Source organism: Dromiciops gliroides, chromosome 5 (assembly GCF_019393635.1).
Source record: "Dromiciops gliroides isolate mDroGli1 chromosome 5, mDroGli1.pri, whole genome shotgun sequence".
Classification (NCBI taxonomy): domain Eukaryota; kingdom Metazoa; phylum Chordata; class Mammalia; order Microbiotheria; family Microbiotheriidae; genus Dromiciops; species Dromiciops gliroides.
This window is the reverse complement of record NC_057865.1, coordinates 71,712,187-71,738,991: the sequence shown is the minus strand read 5'-3', so window position 1 is coordinate 71,738,991 and position 26,805 is coordinate 71,712,187. Positions and strand designations below refer to the sequence as shown.

Below are 26,805 nucleotides of genomic sequence, written 5' to 3'. Positions count from 1 at the left end.
ATGGGGTCATAGAAAATAGCGGTATGATATGACCATTCTCAGTTTGGCCATCAGTATCCCAAACATCTTGTTAAGCTAACTTAAACATGACCATATTAATTCCAAAGATCCAGTCTATTTGAACTAAAGTAGTTTATACAGGATTTTTGGGGGGGGGTGGGAATGGAACAGTAGTATAAATAGTCAAATGTATACCAGAACGGACAGAAGTTATCTGTTATTCCATCTTTGTTTTCATTTTGCAGGATTCAAGCCAAAACTCGAGAGTTTCGAGAAAGACAAGCTCGAGAGCGCGACTATGCTGAAATCCATGATTTTAATCGGACTCTTAGTGGTGAGGCTGATTCATCCTATGCTGGAATATCTTCATATGAAACCTCTGTGAACAGCGGGACAATAACTTTCAATGCCAGGCCCCAGAGCCCTAGAGAAGGACAAGCCACTGATGCTTTATACGCCCAAGTAAAGAAGCCACGAAATTCTAAACCTTCACCAGTAGACAGGTAGGCATCGGATATCAATCAATATCTGCCTGAAAAATTCAGTTTCCTGTAGTTTTTGTTAAAGGACTTGATTGTTCATCAATTCTAAACAGACCTACATTTTATTAATGGCTTTTAAAAAGCCTCTGAATAAGAAAAAATATTGAATTCGTACAAATCGTCTTAATGGAATGAGCAGCATATGTTTTGATGGCTTTTCTAATGATTCACACATATTTCATTTTATTCCTAAATGGTTTTGGACCTGAGATTCAACCTTTTGTTTATAGCTCTAATAAAACCCAACATACTAATTGCCTACTCTGCTTATCAGGTATTTCATTTTATTGCTAGGAGGAAGGAATAGCTTTGAATTCTGTTTGGGAGTAATTAGTTAAAAAATCAGAAAAATGGCACTACTTGTTTCAGCTCTTATTAGGGTTACTATATTTGTTAATAGAAATTAGGATTTTGCTCTAAAGGCATTAGTAACCAAAAGGTAGGAGAACGACCTACCTTTTAAACTATGTGATAATACAACATGGTAGACCCTTGGGTGTTTAAAGCCTTGGGTACCATTTCAATACCAAGCTCAGTCAGTGGCTCCATATTTCTTTCCTGTTTTAAATAGATCATCTTAAAACAGACTTCCTTGCCTTTGTATTTCATTCCTTCACCATTGGGGTAGCTCCTGGAGGAGGAGTCTTTATTTCTTGTTACCTTAATGGATGACTGCCATGCTATGGACAATTTTACCAAAGCTATCAGTTATTTTTCTATAATGGTAGCTTTACATATGAGCTGCTGGTACTTTGAACTTTAAATTTGCTTGTTGATACTTTAAACTAACCCATTGAAGATTCCAGTCTACCTTAGGAGAGGTTGTATTTAATCACTACAATGTTGCAACACACATCACACTGGGTTTTAGTCCGGCTGCTTCCAGCTATTTTTAATTAGGGTTTGGAAAACTGCTGTAGCTAACCCTCTGGCAAACCCAGAAAGAAGCATTTTAAAACATAACTATGTCGAAACAGCTCTCAAAAGAAAAAACACCCTCAAATCTGACAGAAGAATTTTAGTTTATTTTCTATTTTGACTTTCATTTTTCTCCTCTGGTTTGTCTCTTTAATATACTCAAACATATTGCCATTGATTGTTATCAAGAAGATAACATGTAAAGGTTTCAAAACTTCTTGTGTGGTAAGTATCCTTTAGTATGATCACTCAGCGGGCTCATTTTGCAGTATTAACTAATGGCAGATGTGTTAAGAGGTGAAGAAAGTAGTTTTCAAGGAAAAATCAGAAATCAACAATTTGTTTTGTTATGTACTTGTTTATGGGAACAACAGCATAGGACTAAAGATAACATTTCAATTATGTGAATATCAGGTCAAAATGTTTCATTGTAAGAAAGGACTGACATTTTCGAGAATAAAGTTGAAACATTTAACAGAAACTTGGAATGACCAGTGTTTTAGGTTTTTAGTTCCCATTGTGAGAACCAGGGGCCCCTGCCCCTGCCAAGAAAGACATGAGGTACCCTTTCTGAGGTTTCTAAGATCAGATTGGCATCCCGGAAATTGCCTCTATTCATAGACCACCTTTAAGTCATGTCAATCAATGGACTTGAATGCGACCAGCCAATTAGCTTAGAGCTGTGTGTGGGGACTGCCCCTCTTCCTGTTCGACAAGGGGCTTCTAGGTGAACTGAGTGGGACTCTTTCTCTTTGGAAGGGTTAGTGGCTAGTGAAGGAGCTGTTTCTCTCTCACGCCTGTATAGATCTGATATACAGTCCTTTTCCATTCTTTCAAAGGCATATGTGTGCGATCTCTCTCTCTCTCTCTCATCTCTCTCTCTCTCTCTCTCTCTCAGCTCTTCTCTCTCTCTCTCTCTCCTAACTTCTAATATACTTTATAAATCTTAAAAGCCTTAACTCTGCTGAATTTATAAGAAACTCTAACTAGTTTACCCCCACATTGGGGGAGGCAGGTAAGGTTGTACACATTAGATTTTACTCAAAATACTAAGTACATATTGATTCACAGAAGAAGTTTATTTTTCAGTATATTCAAGAAGCCTCATCATAAGGATAAACAAGATACTGGGAAATAGCCTTGTATTAGCCCAGTGTAGACCCACTTGCGTGCTCATTGGCATTGATTTCCTCGTCTTTCAAAGTAGCAAGGCTTCTTGGTAATGGGAAAGTCCCAGTACAGGATAAGTTAGTGCAATTCAGTTCAACATTTATTAAGTATGAACCATTGCATCGTCAAGGTACTAAGTGCTTCGACTTTGTAAGGCAGAAATGGGAGAAAAAAAGAATTATCTGTTCCTAAAGGAACTTTCATTTTACTTGGGTACTACTCACTGCTGTAGATGGCATGGTTGATTAGATGGAAAGGGTTAGAGGTAGAAACAGGGTCAATACCAGAGTGGTTTACAGCCTATTCCAGAGCTGTGGTGGTGCTGGCTATGGGAAAAAACCAGATGGCAGGGATTGAACAAGATCAGAACTATAAGTGAATTTTGTCCCACTCAAGGCTGCATGGTTGTTTGCAAGTTTTTATCCTGATCTGACCCTCTCTCCTAACATCCCTGTCAGCTGGTGAACTCCTCTTCCTCTAAGTTCTCACATTGGTTTTCTACAGAAATGTTAAGGTAGTATATCTACACGTATGGCCCTATCACCTGGAATATTCTCTGGCTATGAAGACTTTATGGCTTGACACATATTCATCATTGCCTGACTTTTTTCCCTGGGCTCTCTTCCCAAACACCCTGGCATTTTACATATGGTTTTTTGTTATCTAAAAGGGGAGTATACATAATGGAAAGAGCACTTTACCAGTTGTGGCATCCTAACACCTTACTTAGTTCAGTTGCTGACTCTGGTACTTCCTGTGTGACTCTTAGCTTCATTCAGTTTAGAGTCCCTTAAACTGACTCTTAGTCTCCTCTGTAAAGTGGAGAAAAATGATACTTGTACAATACACCACCCTGTGAAGAAAGTACTTTGTAAACCTTGAAGAGGTAAATAAATGTAAGACCTACCTTATTTTTGACAACTTGGCTAGTCTAACTCTTCCTAGATTAAATCTTCAAATAACTAAGAACCTTGTCAGTCAACAGTCTATCATCTTTCTTCATTCTTCTCAACCCTGAAGGCTCTACCCCATCCCAAAATATAAAGCCCTTATTTTGCAAATGTAGCTTCAGTCGGAGTGTAATGCAGAGTGGGCTACACAGATGTCAGGGCCAAAGAGGGAAATCAAATGAAACCGAATAAAGTTTTTCTCTCTGATTCTCACTTGCGTATAGAAATTGAGGCTTCAATTCTCCTCTACCACTTCAATCAAGCAAGATTGGTCTATAAATATTCTCCATACAATCATATCAGTTCCATGAACTGGCTTTCACAAGAAAATTAGGCCTTGTCATTATTCAGATTCATCATGAGAAATTCGAAATTGCTTCTATGGAGTAAACATGGGGCAGAATTGCAGTTGGTTTAAAAAAAGTCAGTGCTGCTGCTGCTGCTGCTGACTGCTGAAATAACTTGTGAGAAGGGAAGGGAAAAGGGAAGGCATCCTCCCCCAAACAGGATCCATCAATCAAAATCAAAACCATCCTTTAACATTTAATATTCTTTATTTTGCACTTTTCTAAAGCTCTGAATTCCAAGTCCTGATTCCATAGGAGCATAATGAGGCTCAGATTCTCCAAACACTGCTTAAATTCTGATCATTCTGGTCACATCAAGTGATTATCTTCTATAAGAGGAAGAGGGGAGATAAGATGTTTCCCATCTTGAGGCTTCCCCTCCTTCCTCCATCAGAAGAAAAATTTATTGTGCATGAGCTCAACAAATTAAAATTAAACTAAAAGATGTAGTTGTTTAGAGGAGGTTGGCTGACAATCTAGCTATGAAATCTGTCATTACAGTTTTCATTTTAGCTGAAGTTATGCTTTGGCAGTCACCAGCGTACCATTTATGCCAAATAATAATTCTGTTTAAACAATGATTTTGTTGAAAAGGTGGGATGTGACCCTGAAGTTCCTCACACATATGCCAATCTGCTTGGCCACCATTGAAGTTTTATTTTTTTTGCTGGAAATTTGAGAATTAGGTACATGAGGAAGTATAGTATGCTTTGGATGCTAATTGATGAGTTTAATTTACATGAGAAGACCAAAAAAAATTCATATTTGTGTAACCAAGGAATGTATCTCTAGTTAAAAGATCCCATTGAAAATGTCTATTGGATATTTGCTGTCATAGTGTAATCATTTACCACCAATAGTGTACTGTCCTCAAATATAATGGAATGGAAATGGGCACTGTGCTGCTGTGAGTTGAAATAGCAGGGAAATAGCAGACTGAACTCTATCAACTTGCTATGGACACCTTAAATGGAAACATAAACACCATCATCATATGCTTTTTGCATGCATTTTACCACTAAAGAGGGAAATGCCCATTTGAAAAGGAGAGACCGGGGCAGCTAGGTAGCCCAGTGGATAGAGCACTGGCCCTGGAGTCAGGAGTACCTGAGTTCGGATCCGACCTCAGACACTTAACACTTACTAGCTGTGTGACCCTGGGCAAGTCACTTAGCCCCAATTGCCTCACTAAAAAAAAAAAAGAAAAGAAAAAAAAAAAAAAAGAAAAGGAGAGACCACTATGAACTGAATTTTTCCCCATTAAAATTAGAATCCACTTGTGTGAAAAGATGATCTTGTGGGGGTGAAACAAAACTAAGTTTGTCTTAGGTAGTGGCTTATACTATTTTTGAAATAGGTTCTTATAACAGAATTGTGTATGTGCCATTCTTAACCAAAAAGTCAAATGCCACTTTAATTACACATCATATTTATTTAGTAATATTTACTGCTGCTTTACTTGAGAAGGAAGAAATTAGAATCTGAACATAGTAAGACTCACAATAAAGTAATATAGAAATACATTTTTAAGAAATCCTAAATAAAATAAAATAAAGAAATCCTAAATTAGACATTATTTTGTCTCATGGGGTAGAAAAAAATTATTATTTTCAATGATATGAAATATTTTATTTTAATTCCTGTTAAGGTTCTGATAAGTGAGGAATGTGTTATTTATTATATTTGTATCCCTAGTATCTAGGACATGACCTGGCATCTAGTACATGTTTAATAATCCTTGTGAATTGGGGGCAGCTAGGTGGCACAGTGGATAAAGCACTGGCCCTGGATTCAGGAGGATCTGAGTTCAAATGTGGCTTCAGACACTTGACACTTACTAGCTGTGTGACCCTGGGCAAGTCACTTAACCCTCATTGCCCCACAAAAACAACAACAACAGCAACAACAAAAAACAAAACAAAAACAATAATCCTTGTGAACTGGTATTTTTGTGTTTATGTGTGCACATGCTAAATGAAACCCTTCTTATTGCACTGAAAGTACTGAATACTTTAAAATATTTGTGCTTTCACTTGTGTGGGTACTCCTTTCACTTCACAAATTGCAACCCAGCCATGATTAGGCCTTCTTCATTAATTGCTATGAACAATTTTGTTTTGAAAATTGCTTTCTAGACCTTTTAGGCTGATCTTCAGATGACAAAGACAAGCCTCATTGTCAGCGGACATGCAAGGCCTTTCCAAGTTGATATGGAACCTTCCAGAGTTCTTGCTTCTCTGGCCCAGCTATTGAGGGCCCAGGCTTCATGTTCCAGTGTAGGCATACCAAAGGATATCAGTGTGTTTCCAATAATTATAGGAATGGTAATATCATTGGTCTCAATTATTTATATCAGAATGTAAAGTTTGAGGTATTTCAAGTTAATTCACCTCTGTAGTAATCAAGTTTATTTCAACAAATATTTCTTATGCACCAACTCCATGCCAGGCACATTGCTAGGGATAAAAATTTAAAAAACAAGAACCTGCCTGTCGTCAAAGAACTTACAGTCTACTTGGGTAAGAGAGGATATAGCCTGTATGCAGATAATTAAATGTAAAGTCCATACGAAACAATTTTAAGAGGAAGAGAATAGAAATGAGTAGGGACACCAAGAAAGGCCTTATAAATAGAAAATGGCAACTGAGCTACACTTTCAAGTCAGGTAGGAATCCTTTGAGAAAGGGACAAGTAAGGTGTGTATTGCACACATGAAGAAAAATCCCTGCAAAGGCATGAAAGTGGAAGATGGGATGCCATTTACAGAGAATGTTTAGAAAGTCAGGTTGACTGCACAGGAAGTACATCAAGAAGCAGGCAAAGTCAGGCAGCTAGGTGGCACAGTGGATAAAGCACTGGCCCTGGATTCAGGAGGACCTGAGTTCAAATACGGCCTCAGACACTTGACACTTACTAGCTGTGTGACCCTGGGCAAGTCACTTAACCCTCATTGCCCCATCCCCCACCCCCACCCCCAAAAAGAAGAAGAAGTGGACAGAGGAATAGGAAGTGAAATGAGACTGAAAAGGTAAATGAGAGTTGTATTTTGAAGGACTTCAAATGCCAAGAAGAGAAATATGTATTTTATCTTTGAGACCATAGTGAGCCAATGCAGATTTTTTTATTAGGAAAGTGAGATATTCAGATATGTGTTTTATAAATATCACTTTAATAGATTGCTAAAAGATGGATTAGAGAGAGGAGAGACTGGAGATTGATTAGAATATTATTATAGTAGTCCATGTAAGAGGTAATTAAAGCCTAAGCCAGGGTAAAGGTGGAGCAAAGAAAAGGGGACAAATCCTAGAGATATTGTTGGGGTATAGTTAACATCATGTGGCAACTTATTGGGGTAGGTGGTGAAAAGAGGAAAGGACCTACAAGCAGTATGAGCAAGAGGGAAAAATAAAGGATGTTTCAAATATTACTAACCTGAGTCACTAGATGACATTGGTGCTCTCAACAGAAATAAGGACATTTGGAGAAAGGATAGGGGTGAGAAAAAAATATGAATTCTGTCTTAGATATGTTGATTTTTAGAAACCTTTGTGACATTCAGATAGATATATTTAACAGAGAGTAGATAGGGGCAGCTAGGTTGTGCAGTGGATAGAGCACCATCCCTGGAGTCAGGAGTACCTGGGTTCAAATCCTGCCTCAGACACTTGACACTTACTAGCTGTGTGACCCTGGGCAAGTCACTTAACCCCAGTTGCCTCACTAAAAATAAAAAAATTAAAAAAAAAAAAGAACAAAGAGTAGATAAAGCAAGGTTGAGATTCAGGAGAGATATTAGAGCTGGATATATAGATCAAGCAAAACTATATCTACAATAACAGGTTCTCTGTTAGATTTTTCTTTTTCAGGTAAAACAATTTCCCTTCCTTTGGTTGTTTTAAGATATTTAGTCGTATATAAAAAAAAGATATTTAGCTGTGGTACTGTGAAATAAAGGTTGAAGTAACATAAACAGCTTTGCCAATGGAATTTCAAAGGCACTTAGGTCAAGATTAAGATCAAGATTAATTTTAATGACTCCTTGCTTGATTCTTTTTTGCTAATTAACATTACCTGAAAATATAGTTTATTTAAAGAAATAATATGCAACAGTTATTATTTTTTCCTAATCATTCTGAATGATTCCTCATTTAGATATGCTATAAGAACCTAGACATACAAGAATACTATTTTGGTTTTCAAGTGTTGAGCAAACAGAAAAGTGTATATTTAAGTGCCCCAGCTTTTTCCTGTTTGGGTTCTTTCTCCTTTTCTTTGATGAAAAGCTGTCCATTTCACTTGGTTATCTTTATCTGAGAAGAACAAAATCTTACTTTGTATACAATTCACCCTGACCCCTAGCTTTTTAATCGTGTCTTATTTGTCTGCTTCCCTCTGTCTTTTAAACGTTCTAAGAATAATTTGTTGTGAGGAGGGTCTGCGAATCCAGAAACCAAATGGCTCAGCATTTACTACTCTTGGGATGATTTTTTTTCTTCTTATGCACCTACTCTTGGCTCATGATGGAATATAGCACAGCTCTTAATATAAATTCATGAGGACTTCTGTAGAGTCCTGTTGTAGAAAATTTGCCGCTGCATTTCAAGGTTTTTAGGTTATGATTTTGGGGGGAATTTTACCAAAAGTTCAATCCAAAATCTATTCATTTTACATTTAGCAGCTCTACTAGAGCCCTTTTATCCTAAACCCACATCCTAGATTTTGATAACCATTTGCTTGTTTTCTTTTTACCACCTTATACAAATTCTTGCCATTTTTTCTCATTAGGTGACTGTTATGGTATTCCTAAAAATCAGGAGTGGGAAGAGATACCTGTTTTTCTTATCAAACTTCAACAGTTTTTTGATACAAAAAAATAGACACCAACAAATTATTGAACCCCCTAGTATACACACACACACACACACACACACACACACACACACACACATAGTGCTATGCTATGTCCTGCAGCAAATGTCATTTAATAAGACCTGGGGCCTGCCCTTGTGGAGTGAGAAAGGAACTTGCTTTGTCAGTAGGGAATAGAAAATAACTATATAGTACTATTAAACTCCATCTGATTTCCAAATTTTTTTTGCAATTTATTTTTCCCATGAATGAACAATGATTTGACATGCCACGATGTAATACCAATAATGATTTTTGAGTACAAATCATGTAAAATAAAAATCACATATCCTCCAGGAAATGTATGGTAGGGAAAGGAGGTAGGCAAGTCATGTTGTAGTAAAGGTAATGAATAACCAATGGGTAGCCCAAGGGCTGACTGGATAAATGAGTGCATCTGAGATTGGTAGAAATAGATGAATAAGAATTTTTTAAATGGTTTGGTTAAGTTTCCCATCTGGATTTGGGATTAGTTACTTCTGTTTTTTTGTTTTGTTTTGTTTTGGTGAGGCAATTGGGGTTAAGTGACTTGCCCAGGGTCACACAACTAGTGTCAAGTGTCTGAGGCCAAATTTGAACTCAGGTCTTCCTGAATCCAGGGCTGGTGCTCTATGCACTGCATCACCTAGCTGCCGCAGGGATCAGTTTCTTCTGAAGGAGAGTGGTAGGCAATTGTTGAAGAGATGAAGACATTTATAACATCATAGAGTACTGGCATCTAGTAACAATGCCAATTATGTGTGTCTATGTGTATTTATAGGTACACATATGTACATACACATACATATACATATATGTATATGTGTGTGTATCATATATGTCCCCTCTTGGATGAATGCCTTGTCATGAACAAACAAGATGTTATTAGGGAATTGGAATTCTAAAGTGGGAAATCAAAAGATAATTGGAATAATAGGCAAGTTTGTCCTTGGACTATAAAATGAAAGAGAGCAGTTACTAAAAGAGTTTTGTCAAGGTAACTTGATGGTAATGGCAAACACTCTTCCAACAACCCAAAAGGTGAATCTGCACATGGACATCAGCAGATGATCAATATTGAAATCAGATTGATTATATACTGTCAGACTGTAGGTATGATTTAAATAATATCTCTTATGAATATGAAGTAGAGATAATAAATAGACTTACAGTTTTAGATCTGGTTGATAGAGTGCCCAAAGAACTATGGACAGAGGCTCACAATATTATATAGGAGACAGCAACAAAAAAAAAAAATCCCAAAGAAAAAGAAGAGAAAGAAAGCAAAATGGCTGTCAGATGAGGCTTTACAAATAGCTGAGGAAAGAAGGAAAGGAAAAGGGAAGGGAGAGAGGGAAAGATATACCCAACTAACTGCAGAATTACAGAGAATAGCAAAGAGAGATGAGAAGTTTTTCTTAAATGAACAAGGCAGGGGCAGCTAGATGGCACAGTGGATAGAGCACTGGCCCTGGATTCAGGAGTACCTGAGTTCAAATCTGATCTCAGAAACTTAACACTTACTAGCTGTGTGACCCTGGGCAAGTCACTTAACCCTAATTGCCTCACAAAAAAAAAAAAGAAAATGAACAAGGCAAAGAAATTGAAGAAAACAAGAGAATGGGAAAGACAAGAGATCTCTTCAAGAAAATTAAAGCTGTCATGCAAAAATGGTAGGGACTTAACAGAAGTAGAAGAGATTAAGAAGAGGTGGCAGAAATATACAGAAGAACTATACAAGAAAGATCTTAACATCACCAATAGCCACAATGGTGAGGTTACTGATCTGGAGCCATACATCTTGGAGAATTAAGTTAGGTGGACCTTAGGAAGCATAGCTAACAATAGGGATAGTGGAGATGATGGAATTCCAGCTGAATTATTTAAAATCCTAAAAGATGTTGCTGTATTCAGTATGCCAGCAAATTTGGAAAACTCAACAGTGGCCACTAGATTAGAAAAATTCAGTTTACATGCCAGTCCTAAAGAAGAGAAATGCCAAAGAATGCTCAAATTACTGACTAACTGTGCTCATTTCATTAAAGTTGCTAGGAGAATTATCAACAATCTCAGATGTGTAGTTGATACCACTCTTATGGCAGTAGTGAGGAAAAAGTAATAAATATCTGGATGAGGGTGAAAGAGGAGAGCGCAGAAAAGGCTGGTTTGAAGCTTAACAGGAAAAAAAAAACTAAGATCATGGCAATTTATCCCATCACTTCCTGGCAAATAGAGGGAGAGGAAAAGGAAGCAGTGTCTGATTTTATGTTCTTGAGCTCAAAGATCACTGCAAGTGGTCACTGTGGCCATGAAATTAACAGATGCTTGCTCCTTGGAAAGAAAGTTCTGTCAAATCTGGACAGCATACTAAAAAGCAGAGACATCACCTTGCTGATAAAGGTCTGTATAGTCAAAGCTATGGTTTTTCCAGTAGCAACATATAGCTAAGAGAATTGGATTGTAAGGAAAGTTGAGCACCTCAGAATTGACACTTTTGAATTGTGGTTCTAGAAAAGAATTTTGAGAGTCCCTTGGACAGCAGGGAGTCAATGCTTAAATTAATTCAGACCACTCACACAAAGGACAAATAATAAAGCTGAAGCTTAAATGTTTTGGCCACATAATGAGAAGTCAAGATCCATTGGAAAAGACCTCGATGTGAAGAAAGATTGAAAGCAAAAAGAGAGGGGGATGGCAGAGGATGAGATGGATGGTGTCCCGGAAGCAAAGAAAATAAGCTTTGATAGGTTTTAGGAGATAAGTAGAGGTAGGTAGGGCCTGACACACTATACTCCATGAGTTCACAAAGAGTTAGAATGACTGAATAACAACAACCAGTGTGTGTTTGTGTGTGCATGCATGCGTGTGCGCACACACACACACACACACACACACATATACACACGTTAAGTCATCTATGATCTCATCAGCATCTATTCAACCCCTGTCATACATTCTCATTTAAATGTTTAAGAACCTACTGGGTATAGGGCACTGTGCTAAGATTTGGGGTATTCAGGGGCAGCTAGGTGGCGCAGTGGATAGAGCACTGGCCCTGGAGCCAGAAGGACCTGAGTTCAAATCCGGCCTCAGACACTTGACACTTACTAGCTGTGTGACCCTGGGCAAGTCACTTAACCCCAGTTGCCACACACACACACAAGATTTGGGGTATTTTGATCTATAATAATAATATAAAAATATATGTGATTAAACCATTAGAGGTGTGCAAACCCAATGCCAAGTGAAGTCTAAGGTCGAGATGAGTCTATCAACTGTGAGAATCAGGAAGTGCTTCCTAGTTGAGGTACTTTTGGAGTTGATGGAATTCAACTGAGGGAGGGAACTGCTTCTGTTATAAGAAATTGTGTAAGCAAAAGCATAGAGAAAGGAATGCATGGGGCAGCACATACTAAAAATGGTGAATGCTACACTCTGGCTAAAACACAAGAGTATAGAGATGAGAATAGGATGAGATGAGACTGTCCAGAAAGTTTAAACCTCATTCCATAGGCAATAGGAAGAAATTGAGATATTTTGAGTAACAATAATATAATAAATGTAATATAATGATAATATAGCTAGCATTTATATAGTACTTTAAGGTTTGCAAAGCACTTTGACGAATAATATCTCATTTGATTTCCACAACAACTCTATGAGGTAGGAACTATTATCCCCATTTTATAGATGAGGGAAATAAAGCAGAGAGGGGCTAAGTGACTTGCCCAGAATCCCATAGCTACTACGTGTCTGAGGCTGGATTTGAATTCAAATTTTTCTGACTCCAAATTGAAATCTCTATCTACATTGCCACCCAGCTACTAGGAAAATAGCATTATTTCTCTGCATAAGGTATCCTCTTACAGTGGAATGAAAAGTACTTTGGAGGGAAGATGAAAAAGAAAGCAGGAAATCCTATTGGTTTGTTGTAATATTCTTAGCACGTGAAAACAAGTGCCGGGTTTAAAGAGTCACAGTAAAGAGGGGAAGGGGGGACATTGTCACCATAGAGTCAACATAAATCATTGTCATTAATTGGATATGTTTAGTGAAAGTTCTTAGAATGACAGGTTTACAACTGGAAGAGAACTTAGAGGTCATGGACAACAACAATCTAATTTTACATATGAGGAAACTGAGATCCTAGAGTGTTTAGCAAAAACAGATCATTAGCTTTCTCCTCTGGTCATATACTTCTCCCTATTCCCTTACCACTCTGCTACCCATGTATAATTAAGATAGGTCAAATACTTGTTAAGCATTTACTTTGTGCCAGGTGCCATGCTAGATCATATACTTAGAATCAAAAGGGATCTTATCTGGTCCAATCCTCCCATTTTACAGACAGGGAAACTGAGGGAGCCCCAGAGTGGCTTGGAATTTGAACTCTGGTCTTATGGCTCTCCCACTTTTGACTCTTTCCATTGCATATTGTGTTACTTTTGAGTACATCAAGTAAGTCATACTCTCTATTAAATGTTTCCTAGCACAAATCCCTGAAGGCATTATTTTAAGATTGACTTGAAGCATTTTATTTGTAGTTAGCAACAACACCATCCATGCAAATCATTCTTGTGTTAGTTTTGTTAAAAATTACCTCTGCAGGGCAGCTAGGTGGTGTAGTGAATAAAGCACTGACCCTGGATTCAGAAGGACCTGAGTTCAAATCCGACCTCAGACACTTGGTACTTACTAGCTGTGTGACCTTGGGCAGGTCACTTAACCCTCATTGCCCCACCATAAACAAACAAACAAACAAACAAAAAATTACCTCTGCAACCTTATTTTTACTTTTAATTTTCTCATTAAATCCACTTTAGTTCAAAATCAAATTCAGCAACCATTTATTATCTACCCTGTGCTAAATATCATATATCATATGATATCATAGATAATATAATGATAGTATAATATAATCAATATAATAAAATATTATATAATGTACTATATATTTGTATATTATTAATTCTATAATTATCTGTTATTGTTATTATTAACATTAATACAGTATTTACTCTGTGCCAGGCACGGTTTTAAGAGCTTTACAATTAATCATATCATTTGATCCTCCCAACAATGCTCCAGGCTCAGGGATGCCAGACACATTGCTTTATCTTATACAACCTCTAGTTGCCCCTATATGATTCAAATCAGTAGAGCAAAGTCTGGTTTCATTTTCTTTCTGCACTTAGGTCCTCTATCTTCAGAAAAAAGAACAGGTCTCATTCTGTATTTCAGTCCTCTACTCTAAAGGGATGGGGGTTGGGGTTGGGAATTGGAGAAGAGGCTCTAAGAACCAAAAATATGGGATGTGTATTATGTATGAATCAAAACTCAGTTGAGAAAGAAAACCACTACCATTTGTGAATTTGCTGATTATCATGACCTCAAAATACACCCCACCAAATGAATCTACAAGTCAGAAGAACAACAAACATGTTTTACTTTCCAGGGCTGCGCTCTGTTGGAAAAGTTTAAGAGGACTTTCATGTTGAGAAAAGCAAATGTTAAGGGCTGAGTCTGAAAGGCAAGAGCATTTTCATCTTGAAGGAAATGTTAGGTTCTTTCTATTATGAACTGCTAATCCCCATTCTCCTCTGCCTCTCTTGGCCTAAATATGTACCTAGGACCTGATTATAGAGTCTAATGCTCTTGAGGACTAGGTGTAAAGCACTATTTTAACTCTGCTTCTTTTCTCTCTGCTTCTAATGGATACCTCCTAGGGTTTTATACAGAATTAAGTGGAGAGAGGTGCAAGTGGCAGGGAATCGGGAGTGGGGAAGGCCATCCAATAAAATGAAATGCTTATTGAGTTATAATTTTGTGATGGAAGACTTTCCTGCTAGCTCTGTAAATCTTTACTTAATCAAGCTAATTTACAATATTATGACAGAAGCCTACATGTAGATCAAGGGAAGGAGTAAGTAGGAAGTGTCTAACTTTTTCCCTTACCCCTCTATTCTCCTTTGAGCATGATGGACCAAGTCCCATGAAATATTCAGGAATCTGTAGTCTCTGAACTAGCTCAGGCTTCTTGTGAAAGGACAGATAATAGGCCAGCATGAAAAAGACCCATCATGTTAACTATATGAAGAAATTCAGGTCATCTGATTTGGTTGCTTTTCAGAGAAGCCAAAATTATTTGGTTATTTTGGGTGTGTTAAATATAAGTAAACAGAAGATAGGCTGGCATAAAAGGGGCACAGCAAGATAGATAAATGGATGGTTGATTGATAGATGAGAGAGATTGATAAGTGGATGACAGAGATATATGCACATATGTATGTATATATGTGTGCAAATATACATATCCATCTACAAAGTCTAGGCCATATTTATTTGCTTTTCAAAGAAGTTGAAATTCAACTCTAATTTCAGTGTGGTACCTAGAAGACTTTTGGGATTGGGGCAGTGATGTTGGCAAGGAACAGGTATTAGTATAAAATTTCTAATATGAAAAGGATAATTTTAAACTTCATGAATATTGTATTAGTTTTATTTTGAGGCCATACTTTCCCCCTAGCTCCCAAATCTGGGCTGGCTGTATAAAACCTTTCTTGTTGGGCTTATAATTAGTTTGATTTTTCCATGTATACTTAGCTTATTTTTTCCTTTCAAATACATCATTTTAGGAGATTAGTCTATGTTTGAATTAATAAGGTATAATTAAGTACTTTAGGAAGTATCTTTTTGATGAGTCGGAGTCAAGAAGATCTGGGTTTACACTCTACCTTTAAATTTCTAGTTGTGAAACCCCTCAGCAAGTCATTTAACCTCAATATACCTCAGGTTACAACACCCTAAGACATGTATACTCAGTGAAAGGTCAGTTGTGATCGGCTTTGTTTTGCTGGAGGGAGTTCTCTTCCACTGACAGAAATTAGAAATCCTTCAGGTATTCAGGTTAGACAAGTATACTAATATGACTGATGGGAAATTGATACTTTTTTGGTCTGAGATGTGGTTTGGATATCTTGCAGGGCAATAACATTTGGATTTCATAACATGAGGTGGGAGAAATGGGCAGTGTCGTAGAAAGTCTACCTTTAGAAATCTTTCTACATCTAAATTCTGACATGACTCAGAAAGACTGGATTAGTCTTTGCTTTGCCACTTCTGAGGTGTAGCCATTGAGCAAATCAAACTCGCTGAGCCTCTATTTCTCCGTCTGCCAAATAAGAATAATAATTGGTATTACCTAGTATTACCTCCCTACAGATGGTTGCTGTAAGGAAATTGCTAACCCTCAGAAGGCCTTAATAATGTGAATTATTATAGGAGTGAGCTATCATGATATAGTGAAGAAGGAGCATTGTGCTTTTTGAAGAGCAAAGCACTTAAAGAATAAGATCTATTACTTATTAGTCATGCACAATAAAAGTTTGATTAAAATCTGCATCTGGTAACATATTTCAATATTATTATAACCTTCAATTGTTATCCATTAACTAAAACTGTTAGTCAGAGGGGATGCCAACACCACCATTTTGTTTTCCTGAGCACTTGTGAACTGTAGTGGATATAATTCAATTGTCACATCATTCCCTTAATCTTTTGAGACACCAGTCTTTAATAATATTCTTCCCCTCCCCACCATGCATCTTGCGGCGGCCTTTCTTTTGCTTCCTTCATAGAATCATAAATTTGGAGGGTAGAAGTACCTAATAGAGTCAAACTCAGTTATTTTATAGATGAAGACATTGAGGACCCAAGAGATTAATTGACTAGACCAGGATTACATAGCTAGTCATTAATTGATGTGAGATTTGAACCCAGATCTTCCTACCTCCAAGGCCCATGCTCTATACACTATACCTCACTACGTCTCTCCAGAATTCTTTGATATTACACATTTGTGTGACACACACACAGAACCTTGAAAAACTTGGAAGGGAACCCAAAAGTTTAATTTAGGAAATCTGTATTTGAACAGGAATTTCCTTCATTATCTGTAGTAATGACCATCCAGCCAGTCCTTGTTGATGAGGTATACACAGAATAGTGGGAGAAAAAGCATTGGGAGTTGGGTTCAGTTTTAAATTCTGGCCCCACTACTTATTAGCTATGTAATCTTGAGGAAAATGCTTTACCTCTCTGGGCCCAAGTTTTCTCATCTGCAAAATGAGTATGTTGGATAGTTTAGGATCCCCCTAAGGGGTCCTGGATGCAGTTCAAAGTTGGGGTGGGGAATGTCTAAAATTTTTAGAATACTTTGATGAATGTAGTTCAGTATAATTGGTTTCCTTTGTAAGCCTATCCTTTCTTTTTTATCATTTTGAACATTATCTGAGAAGGGGTCTATAGGCTTCTCCAGTCTGCAAGGCATTCACACACACACACACACACACACACACACACACACACACACACACACCACACACACAATTTGACCTCTAAATGTCCCTTCCAGCTCTATACTTTCTACTACTAAGGAAGTCTCTTCCATTTTTAGACAACACTATTGTTAGGAAGTTATTCCTTATTTGAACTTAAATCCAAAATTACTTTGTCTCCCACCCATCATTCCTGGTTTTACCCTCCAGAAGCAAAACAAGCCTAGTCCCCATTGAACAAAAAATTGAAGATGGCTTGTGAATTCTCATATTTTATTTTAAGCCAAGACCCATTTTGAAGTAATTTTATGCTTCATCGATTGAGGTTCAACAGAAGCAGAAGGGACTAGGCAAATTTCCCTGAAATATTTTAATTCCATATGTTATCATAAGATTATCTATTTAGAGGTAAAGGGGAAATTAAAGGCTGTCTATCAAGCCATTCATTTTATGGATGAGCTACTGAGGCCCAGGAAGTAACAAAGTTGGGGTTGGACTCTGTACCCTCTGACTCCCAGGATAGAATGTTTTCCCCAGGGCATGCCGCGAAGCCACTCTTGGAGACTGGTGCAAAAACATGGGCAAGAATTATACATGATACAAAGGCATGGAAGGTTACACTCACCACTCTAGAGAGGAAGTACAGTGGCAAGTGACAGTCTCTATTGAGACCTTATTTTGTACAGAACACTGAATCCCAGGTATTCTTACCACATTTTCAAAGGGGTTAAATGAGAGTTAGTAGAGTGGCATCGAGAGACTCAAATGCTCAAATTCTGCCTCTCACCTTTATGAACAATGTACCCCTGGACAAGGCACCAAGCACTAATTATGAGCTAAGCCCTGGGTTTCCAAAGAAAGGCAAAGGACAATTCCTGCTCTTGGGATACCCACAGTCCAATGGAGGAGACAGTATGCACACAACAAACACATATAAATGATCAAACAAACAGCAGTAAGTATTTCCTATGTGCCTGGCATTTTGCTAAGAACTAGAGATACAGATACAAACAAGACAGAAAGACATCTCCTGCTCAATGAGCTTTCATTCTGATTGGAAAATGCAAGACATAAGAGAGAGCTGAAAAGGCGGCTAGGTGGCCCAGTGGATAAAGTACCGGCCCTGGATTCAGGAGGACCTGAATTCAAATCCAGCCTCACACACTTGACACTTACTAGCTGTGTGACCCTAGGCAAGTCACTTAACCCTCATTGCCCTCCCCCCATCCCAAAGAAATGTGAGTTTAAAAAAAAAAGAAAAAAGAGCTGAAAATGAGGGCAAGGAGGTGAATGAAGGTACCCAAACCAGGGCATGGTTTTGAGTCCAGAAAGTCAGAATTGTATGGAAAAGGGAACATAGCTTGGCCATTTGGACCCCTCCCTGAAATGAAGTCATTGGGAGAAACTCACGAATGGAAGGAGAGGACCTGCATGGCAGAGGGACATTTCTTGGGAAAGAAGGAAGAGGATGTTCCAGTGTTAGGAAGCCCCTGGCACTAAGGGAGGTTCTGGGGTAAGACTATAACTGTGGTACACTGTTAAAATTCATAGTCAGAAACAGAGCTGGAAGTTGATGCAGAAGGGATGAGGTAACCCCCCAGGATGGTGGGGAAGAGAAAAGGAAGGATAAATCTCTGAATTCTTTTTCTTTTTTCTTTTTAATTAAAAAAAAATTTTTTTCTCTGAATTTCTTCAGGACTCAGTTTTCAATCTGTAAAATGATAATGATAATAATAATAATATAATATAATAAATAATAATCACCTGTACTATTTATGTAAAACTTACCAAACCTCCAAGGCCATCCAAATATCAGTTATCACTTGGTTGACATTAATATCACCATTATCCTTGACCCTATGATGTTATCGTTGCCTACTTATGCAGGTCATTACATGCCCTCCACAGCTTACATTCTTGAGAGATTTGCTGGGGTATGGAGAGATTAAGCAACTAAGTGTCCATGGTCACACAGCTAGCTTGTATCAGAGCCATATTGGAATCCAAGTCTTCTGAGTCCAAGCTGTCCCTTTAGCCAGTGCCATGCATCCTATTATCATCCCCATCACCAGTGAGAGGCCATGACTTTGTCCCATGTTTCTACCCTACTTCTTTACCTGCTTTTAACCTACTTTCAAAACTTTTAGAATACAAAAGTCCACAGTACACTGCCTAAGAATCTGAATTTGTGGAAAATCAATGCGTTGTCCACTTTCTTCCGGAACCCCCTAGAGAACTCACTGGGCTAATTACAAATCAAAACAAACTATATTTAATTGCAGTGTTTGTTCCTGATGACGATTTGTTTGAACCTAAAAAGTATGTCCTGATGAAGAGAAACAGAGCATCTCTGTGATTTGTGAAGGTTATTTAGAGCCATTAGGTAGGAAAATAATAACTCTGATTGTCTTTTCTCTTAATATTTCCTTGTAAATGATTGCATATTTTTAGGTCCATAGAAGAAAAGGACTAGAGAGTCCTACAAAGTAAATGACGTTGCATATACTGTTATACTCATTTGATTTATTATTGTGAATAATAATAATAATTTACATACAGATTTAAGATTTGCTATGCACTTTACACATTATCGCATTTAATCATCATTTGGTTGATTTTTTCCCCTTCTTTTTTATCCATTATTTAAAGAGATGATTCTCTGGGAAGGAGAGGGAGAGGATATATTTGGAAATGAAGGAAAGGAGAGTTAGGCTATGTAATATGGATAGGATTTAGGATCTGGAATCAAGAGGATATGGGTTCACATTTTACCTCAGACACTAACATCTGTATGACCTTGGGAAAGTCACTTAAACCTCTGTCTAGCTCATTGCCTCATGGAAATGGAGATAACAGTAGCACCTAACTTCCAGGGTTGTTATAAGGATAGAATGACATTTTTCTAAATGCTAAATGCTAGCTCTCTATGAGGCTATGTAAAACAAGAGATACTAATATTTTTGAAAGGCAAATGAAGTGTATATGTATGACTTAAATTAATTTTTTTGCTAGCAAAAATCCTATTGTCCATTATTCTGCAGGGATTAATAAATTATTGCAGAAAACTGAAATTTCATTATATAACATTTGAAACAATGACAGTTTTAGATATTAAAAGTTTTCTGCCTGGTCTGTTTTTGCATGGCTCTGATTTTGGAGAAGTTCACATGCCCTGAGTTATTAGTCTTCCTCTCTCATAATTTCCCATCCCTAAAAATACCACTCCGGTTTTAGATTTTCACTGCCTTTTATTGGGCTGTAGGATTTGGCTATTCTAACCCTTTCCTGTATATTCTGGGTGTCTAAAATGTTGCTATGACAATTAGATCAACATTTATAATTAGAAAGCAATTTAGTCTGTGGCAATTTGGTATTGTTATTTAATTGGAAATAGCTACAGTTTAATTCCCCAAATAAAATACTGGTGTATTTTAATATAGGAGAGGAAGTAAGGGTGGAAGGAGTCAGGGATTAGTAAACTGGGAGGAGAGGGGCTCTCAAACTCTTGATCAGTTAGTAGTATAGCCTGGGGAAATCTCCACCCACTCTTGACTGCTAGTGGATAATACCTTAGTTTTGAGTTGGCTGGAGAATAGTGTGGAATAATGAGGTAATTTATTTTAAAGAGCAAGAGAGATGTGAAATCCTTGAATAAAAACCATACTTTAATTGCTAAGCATTAGTATTATTAATGCATTGGGTTCATTACATGACCATTGATTACGATAGGGATCACGTGTTATAAATGTGTGGTCTAACATATTTTAGTTTTTGGGTTTTTTTTTTAATGTCAAACAAGGATCATTGCAGAGTGATTTCTCTCAAACTTGGCGGCAGGGTGGGGGGGGTGATAAAGCTAGCATAAAATACGCTCTAGGTTTTTTTTTTTCTTTTATTAATACATCATTTTCAGGTATACTTTGTCCACTTGCCAGAGATCAACTACATACATAGCTCGTAAAATGAAGTCTCATTATATACCCAAGGATAGCTAAATGCCCATCAAGGAATAAATGAATGCATTTGAGTTGTTTTAATTAGCTAGGTGTGATTTAAAGGTTGCTGAAATCAAAAGGCTTATTCATTTTTCATCAATAATCACTTACCTTAATATTTCATTAGAACCTGCTGATTTGCAGACCACCTTCTGGGCTTTGATTCATTATGACTACAGACATAATTTAACTTTTCCTCTTTTTTCCATTCTGTGTTATGCACTTTCATCTCTGAGACACTGTTAAGATGTTTCCAACATTCACAGACTGCTAATTGATCCAACTTCTTTCCCCCCCAGAACTGTACTTAAAGCTAAGAGTTCTAGGCTATATAGAGCTGGTTTAGTATGTCTTCTTTATCATTTGTACATCTGACAATAACGTTTCATTTTTTGTTTCACATCTTCTGAGGTTAAAGAGTAACCCATAATATGTAGAAGGGAGAGCATAAATAGCTCTTAATAGGAGTTGGACACATTCTAGACTCTGATGTATCTTTGATCTAAGTTAAAGCGCTTTGATCTTAGTGGTGTCACCTAGCAGGTGACAGATATGACATATATACATGTCATGTAGTCATGTAGAAAGAATGATTCATCGACCATTTAGAAATTGACTTTTATACTCGACCTCAAATAGAATCATGTGAATTCATGTCCATTTTCTTGGTATGCAGGTCAACATCTCAGAACGGCTATTCTCGGTATGCTGCCATCTAGTGATTGCTTTTATATCTACCATTTTGCATTTACAACTGAAAATGCCCCCCTATATATGTAAATATGATGAATAGCCAGGGGATAACCCAAACCTCTCCCACAAATTCTCTTTTTAATATAATTTATTAAGCTTTGAAAATGACAGGAGTCAAAAGAAAATCAGGTTTGGGGGAGTGGTAGTGGTAGCAAAAACAAACAAAAATTCCCTGATTGGAAACTCTTAAGAGCACAAGTTGCAAGAACCAAGATATTAATTCTCTTTAAAGAGGTCATCCTTTCCCTAGTTTTTCTTGAGGACCTGATTTAAAAAGTGGACATGTGGCATCTATCCATCATAGGCTGAGATTCCAAGCAGTTTCTACTGGAAGTGTTGAGATGGTTCTATGTTAGTGGAACTGAGATTTTTTGTTTTGCTCATTTCTGACTGAAATAAATTCACCCAGAGTTGAGAAACTGCTGCATGTTTATGACTGAGCACAGAACTGGTTTTTTTCTTCTTTTAGTATGCATGGTGATTTTCCTGGACCGGCTCTAATTTGAATTTCAAGAACTATCCTGAAAGTCTGGCTTAAATGGTTAGAGCTAAGTTGTTGTCTGTCTTCTAAAGCCACTTAATTAAACCGTTCCTGGAAAATGAACTTCATTAGCTTTCATTAGCTGTCCCACTTTTGAAGGTGGATTTTAAAAAATGCCACTTGTCCCTTAGAAATTATGATTTGAAAAAAAAAAAGAAAAGAAATTAGGATTTGAGCACTTAGCAGAAAGATGGGTAGACTGTAGACAGAACTCGCCATTTTATGAATGTTTTCTTGGCCAAGTTTCTTACTGTGTTTGTAATATTTCTTAGACAATTGAATGCTAGCATCCCTCTTGCCCTAGATTTCTGTTCCCAAATCATTTCTTAAAAGCCAATGAAATACCAAAGAAGATATAAATATCTGCTTATGGAGGATTGGAAGAATGTTTTCATGCTTTGAGATATTGGCCACCCTGGAAAATTCTAATTCATTGTTTACACAGAGCTCTTCTTGACATTTTGCTTAGCTTTGGAGTTTTTACTCATATTGCATTTCCATAAAATAAATATTTTGTTCATACATATTTCATAGTTAGGTTTAACATATGACTTGTTTTGTTTTTTTGTTTTTGTTTTTAATAAATCTGTTCTCTTCTCCTCACATTATTCAGTTCTCCTGGAAGGGGTTTTGAGATCAAGCTTGACATGACATTTCACTGAATTTCTCATTCCAACCAAGATGCGATCTTCTCTTTTCTTTTGGAGAGGTCTTAGTCTGTCTTTTCTGTTTTTACAATTTTCCAACTTACATAGATGCCTATGTACATAAGTGTCAGAAATTGCATGAACATACAGTGTGCAAATTTGAGCCCAAGAAATTTGAGAAAATGCTAAGAAAATTCAATTCTATTCAGCTAACAATTATTCCTATAAAATCCACTAAAGTCTTTCAATTTCATATATATGCATATATAACATATATACATATTATATACTTGAAAAATTTTAGTGATTTTATGGGAATAATTATTCTTCATATATATGTATATGTGTATGTCAGGGAGAGAGAGAAACAGAGACAGAGAGAGATAGGGTGAAGCAATGGATAAGGGCTTCAATGTCAGAAATCAGCTTTTCAATCAATATAGTTTTTATTCCCTCCTGGCCAACCCTGTCCCTAGAGAATTTAATAATCTAGGAGAGCTTGGCTGTGAGATATTTGACCTCAGACCCTAACTTGCTGGGTTTCTTTTAGCAAATTTATTCCTCAGTTTCCTCACATATTCCCTTGACTTCTCTTTATCATTGCCCAGAACTGTGCCACTTCTTAAATATGAGATTTGAAATTCCATTTTCTGACTACATTAAATTTAAGAATTCAACAAAATATTGATTAACTGCCCCCTATGTACAAGGCATAATGCTAAACATACTGGGAACAAAGAAAGATGTACAACTCAGCAGAGAGATAATTTACATTGAGTGTGGGACAGTAGAAAAAAAAAATACTGCACTTAGAATCAGAAGCATGGAATTAAGGCTAAAACACCCCCCAAAGTTAAAGTTCACTCAGGCCCATTCCTTCTCCCCCTCCCTTACACATATCCCAGGTTACTGGCAGCAAGGTTATAATAGCAGACCCAATGACCTGCCACACAGGTTGGGGTTGCAACAGAACCCAACCCCACATCCTGGTCTCCCCTCCCTCTTTTCAATTCTGTGGAGACCTCAGCTCCCAATTGTGGGACTTTGCATGGGCTGTGATAGGCAACTGGCATGGTGAACAGCAGTTCTTAGGGAGCAAAGCCTGATAGAAGCCATAATCCTATATTACCAGTACAACAAAATTCTCAACTGTCCAGAGAGAGTAGGGCGAAACACTAGTACAGGGCTGTGTGTGTGTGTGCGCATGTGTGCGTGTGTGCACACACATGCCTAGGCTGGTGAAGCATGAATTGCCCAGTGTGGGAGATCCACTCCCCAAGGAAACCACCATCAGAGGGGCCAGAGTCAGAAAGTGAATAGAAAGAAATCAAGGTGGGAAAAACCTGAAATTACTAAAGATCTCAGGAATAGAAAAAAGAAAGACTTTGGTGATACACAGATAAATCAACAAGGAAAACATTAACTACAGAAAGAAATATGACCTCCAGAAATAGTAAATGAGTTCAGGCATCTATGAATAAATACTGTGAGACAGAGGAAAATGATTCAGTGCTTGATGAGACAAAACATTCTATGGAATGTGAGAACATACAACCATAACATAATGTTTCCAAATGATTCAAAAGAGAAATGAAAATTATAAAAACGGAATTTATGGCCTGCAGATAAAATATAATGACAGTATAGGAGAAATGAAATCTGCAATAGCTTGTCTCGCTAAAGAAACAAAAGATAGAACAATAAATTGGGAATGCAAATATATAGAAGTGAAGGACAATTTAGAAGAGAAGCAAAGAAACAAGAACATTAAAAGAAAATATACTCATTATTCAAGCAAAACATACTGATCATGAAGACAAGGTGTGTGAAGATAACCTAAGGAACATAGGTCTCCCAAAACAACACAACAGGACAGAAAAGCTTGACACCATAATGCAGAAAATAATCAAAAAGAACTGCCCAGAACTTCTGAAAATAGAAGAATTCACTGATGACCTCTAAGGGATAAAAACAAACAAACAAACAAACATACAAACCCAGTGCTATAACTTCTAAGTCATATAGGGATTAAAATTAATAATTCAGTTCAGAAGCAAGTTCTCCATGTAGTAAGGAGAAAGACTTTCAAAAACAAAGGAAAGGAAATTTGAATAATGCAAGATTATTCCACATCTACCAGAAAACACAGAAGGGAATGGAATAATATGTTCTGAAGAGCAGTAGAGCACAGGATATAGCCAAGGATGACCTGTGCTTCAAATCTGAGCTCAACCATACATGTGAAAAAGTAGATTTAAATAATAGAGAAATTTGAAATCTATTTAGAAAGAAAACCAGAAATGAAGAGATTTATTTGCTTCTTGAACACTCTAAATGACAAAAATGCAGGAGGAATGAATAAATGCAGCCACTAAGAACAGCAACAGCAATAAAGTAATGGCAGAGAAACTAGTAAGAAATTTCTTTCTAAATGTACACAGGGAGACAAGTGAAAGTGGAGTCCTATGTAGGTAAAAGTAAAAGGGTATGACTGGGGCATTATAGAAAGAACCTGACAATACCTTGCTTATAAATAAATCAATTTTTTAAAGTGGGACTATATTACAGCATGGGAGCATATATTTAAAGGATTTGGGGAGCACAGAATGGGAAGTAAGGAATATGTGTTGTGCCAGAGTCAAATCTAGGGCTAACAATGAAGGGAAGATGACCTCTGTAGTGTCAGAAAGAGAAGACCCTTCAGCAAAGTAGGAAAAGAGGAGAAAGGAAGAAAGTCTTGTTTTGTTGGTGGGAAGGGGTTTCATTGATGAATATTCCTATGGGTGAAGTGAGATGGTCTATGAAAGAAGATGGGAACCTTTCCTGGGGGAGTGGTATCCATGAAGAAGAAACAGGGTGGGGGGAGGGGGAAAGAAGGGGGGGAAGGGAACCAGAGTTGGGTGTAAATTCAGTGGTGGGTTACATAATCAGGAACATGGTGGGGGGAGCGGCCCTACCGTGTGGCAGTATCCTTTCTGACACCTACAAAAATTGGCATTATTCTGGGAATGAGGCAGAATGGAAAAGTAGAATGTATGGAGCAAGCTCTATAAGGCAATGACAGAAACCTCCTAGAAGTGAAAGCATAGAATAGATACCTTGGAAGTTTTGATTGCTTAAAGAATATAGAGAAAAGAAAGAGACCAGATAATTACAGGCATCATGCAATAGAGAATTAAACTCTAGAATAGACAGAGAGAATGAATGAGGAGAGTGAGAGAAATTCATTCTTAGAAAGGGGTACAAAAGTGGAATTGAAAAACCTAATAGTGGCAGCTAGGTGGCACAGTGGATAAAGCACCAGCCCTAGATTCAGGAAGACCTAAGTTCAAATCTGGCCTCAGACACTAAACACTTACTAGCTGTGTGAACCTAGGCAAGTCACTTAACCCTCATTGCCCTGCAAAAACAAAGAACAACAACAACAAAGAAACCCTAATAAACAAGACTACTTGAAATGCAAGAAAGGAAAGGGGAATCAATTTAATCAATACCAATATGGGAAATGGTGCTGGGCCAAGAATTATATAACCAGATAAAAGCAGGAGGAGAAAAAATAATTAATAAAACACCAAAGAGAACAGGGTAACATAAGAAGTGGGGATCAGGATTGAGGAGAAGAGTAGGGACCAGGGCACCTAAAAAAAAGATTGAGGTGAAATAATTGACGGAACATCAAACTGTTTATAGCACATGAGGAGGGGAGAAGTACAACTTGC

The 26,805-nt window shown here is 37.3% G+C and overlaps 1 protein-coding gene across 12 annotated transcripts in view; it reads left to right on the top strand.

Moving 5' to 3' along the window:
• PARD3 (par-3 family cell polarity regulator) overlaps positions 1–26,805 on the top strand; it is a 741,470-nt gene that overhangs the window by 559,054 nt on the left and 155,611 nt on the right. For all 12 annotated transcript variants that reach the window (XM_043965636.1, XM_043965637.1, XM_043965630.1 and 9 more), the window contains one exon: positions 246–503. In XM_043965636.1, coding sequence (XP_043821571.1) covers positions 246–503 — 258 coding nt within the window. The remainder of the gene's footprint in view (positions 1–245; positions 504–26,805) is intronic.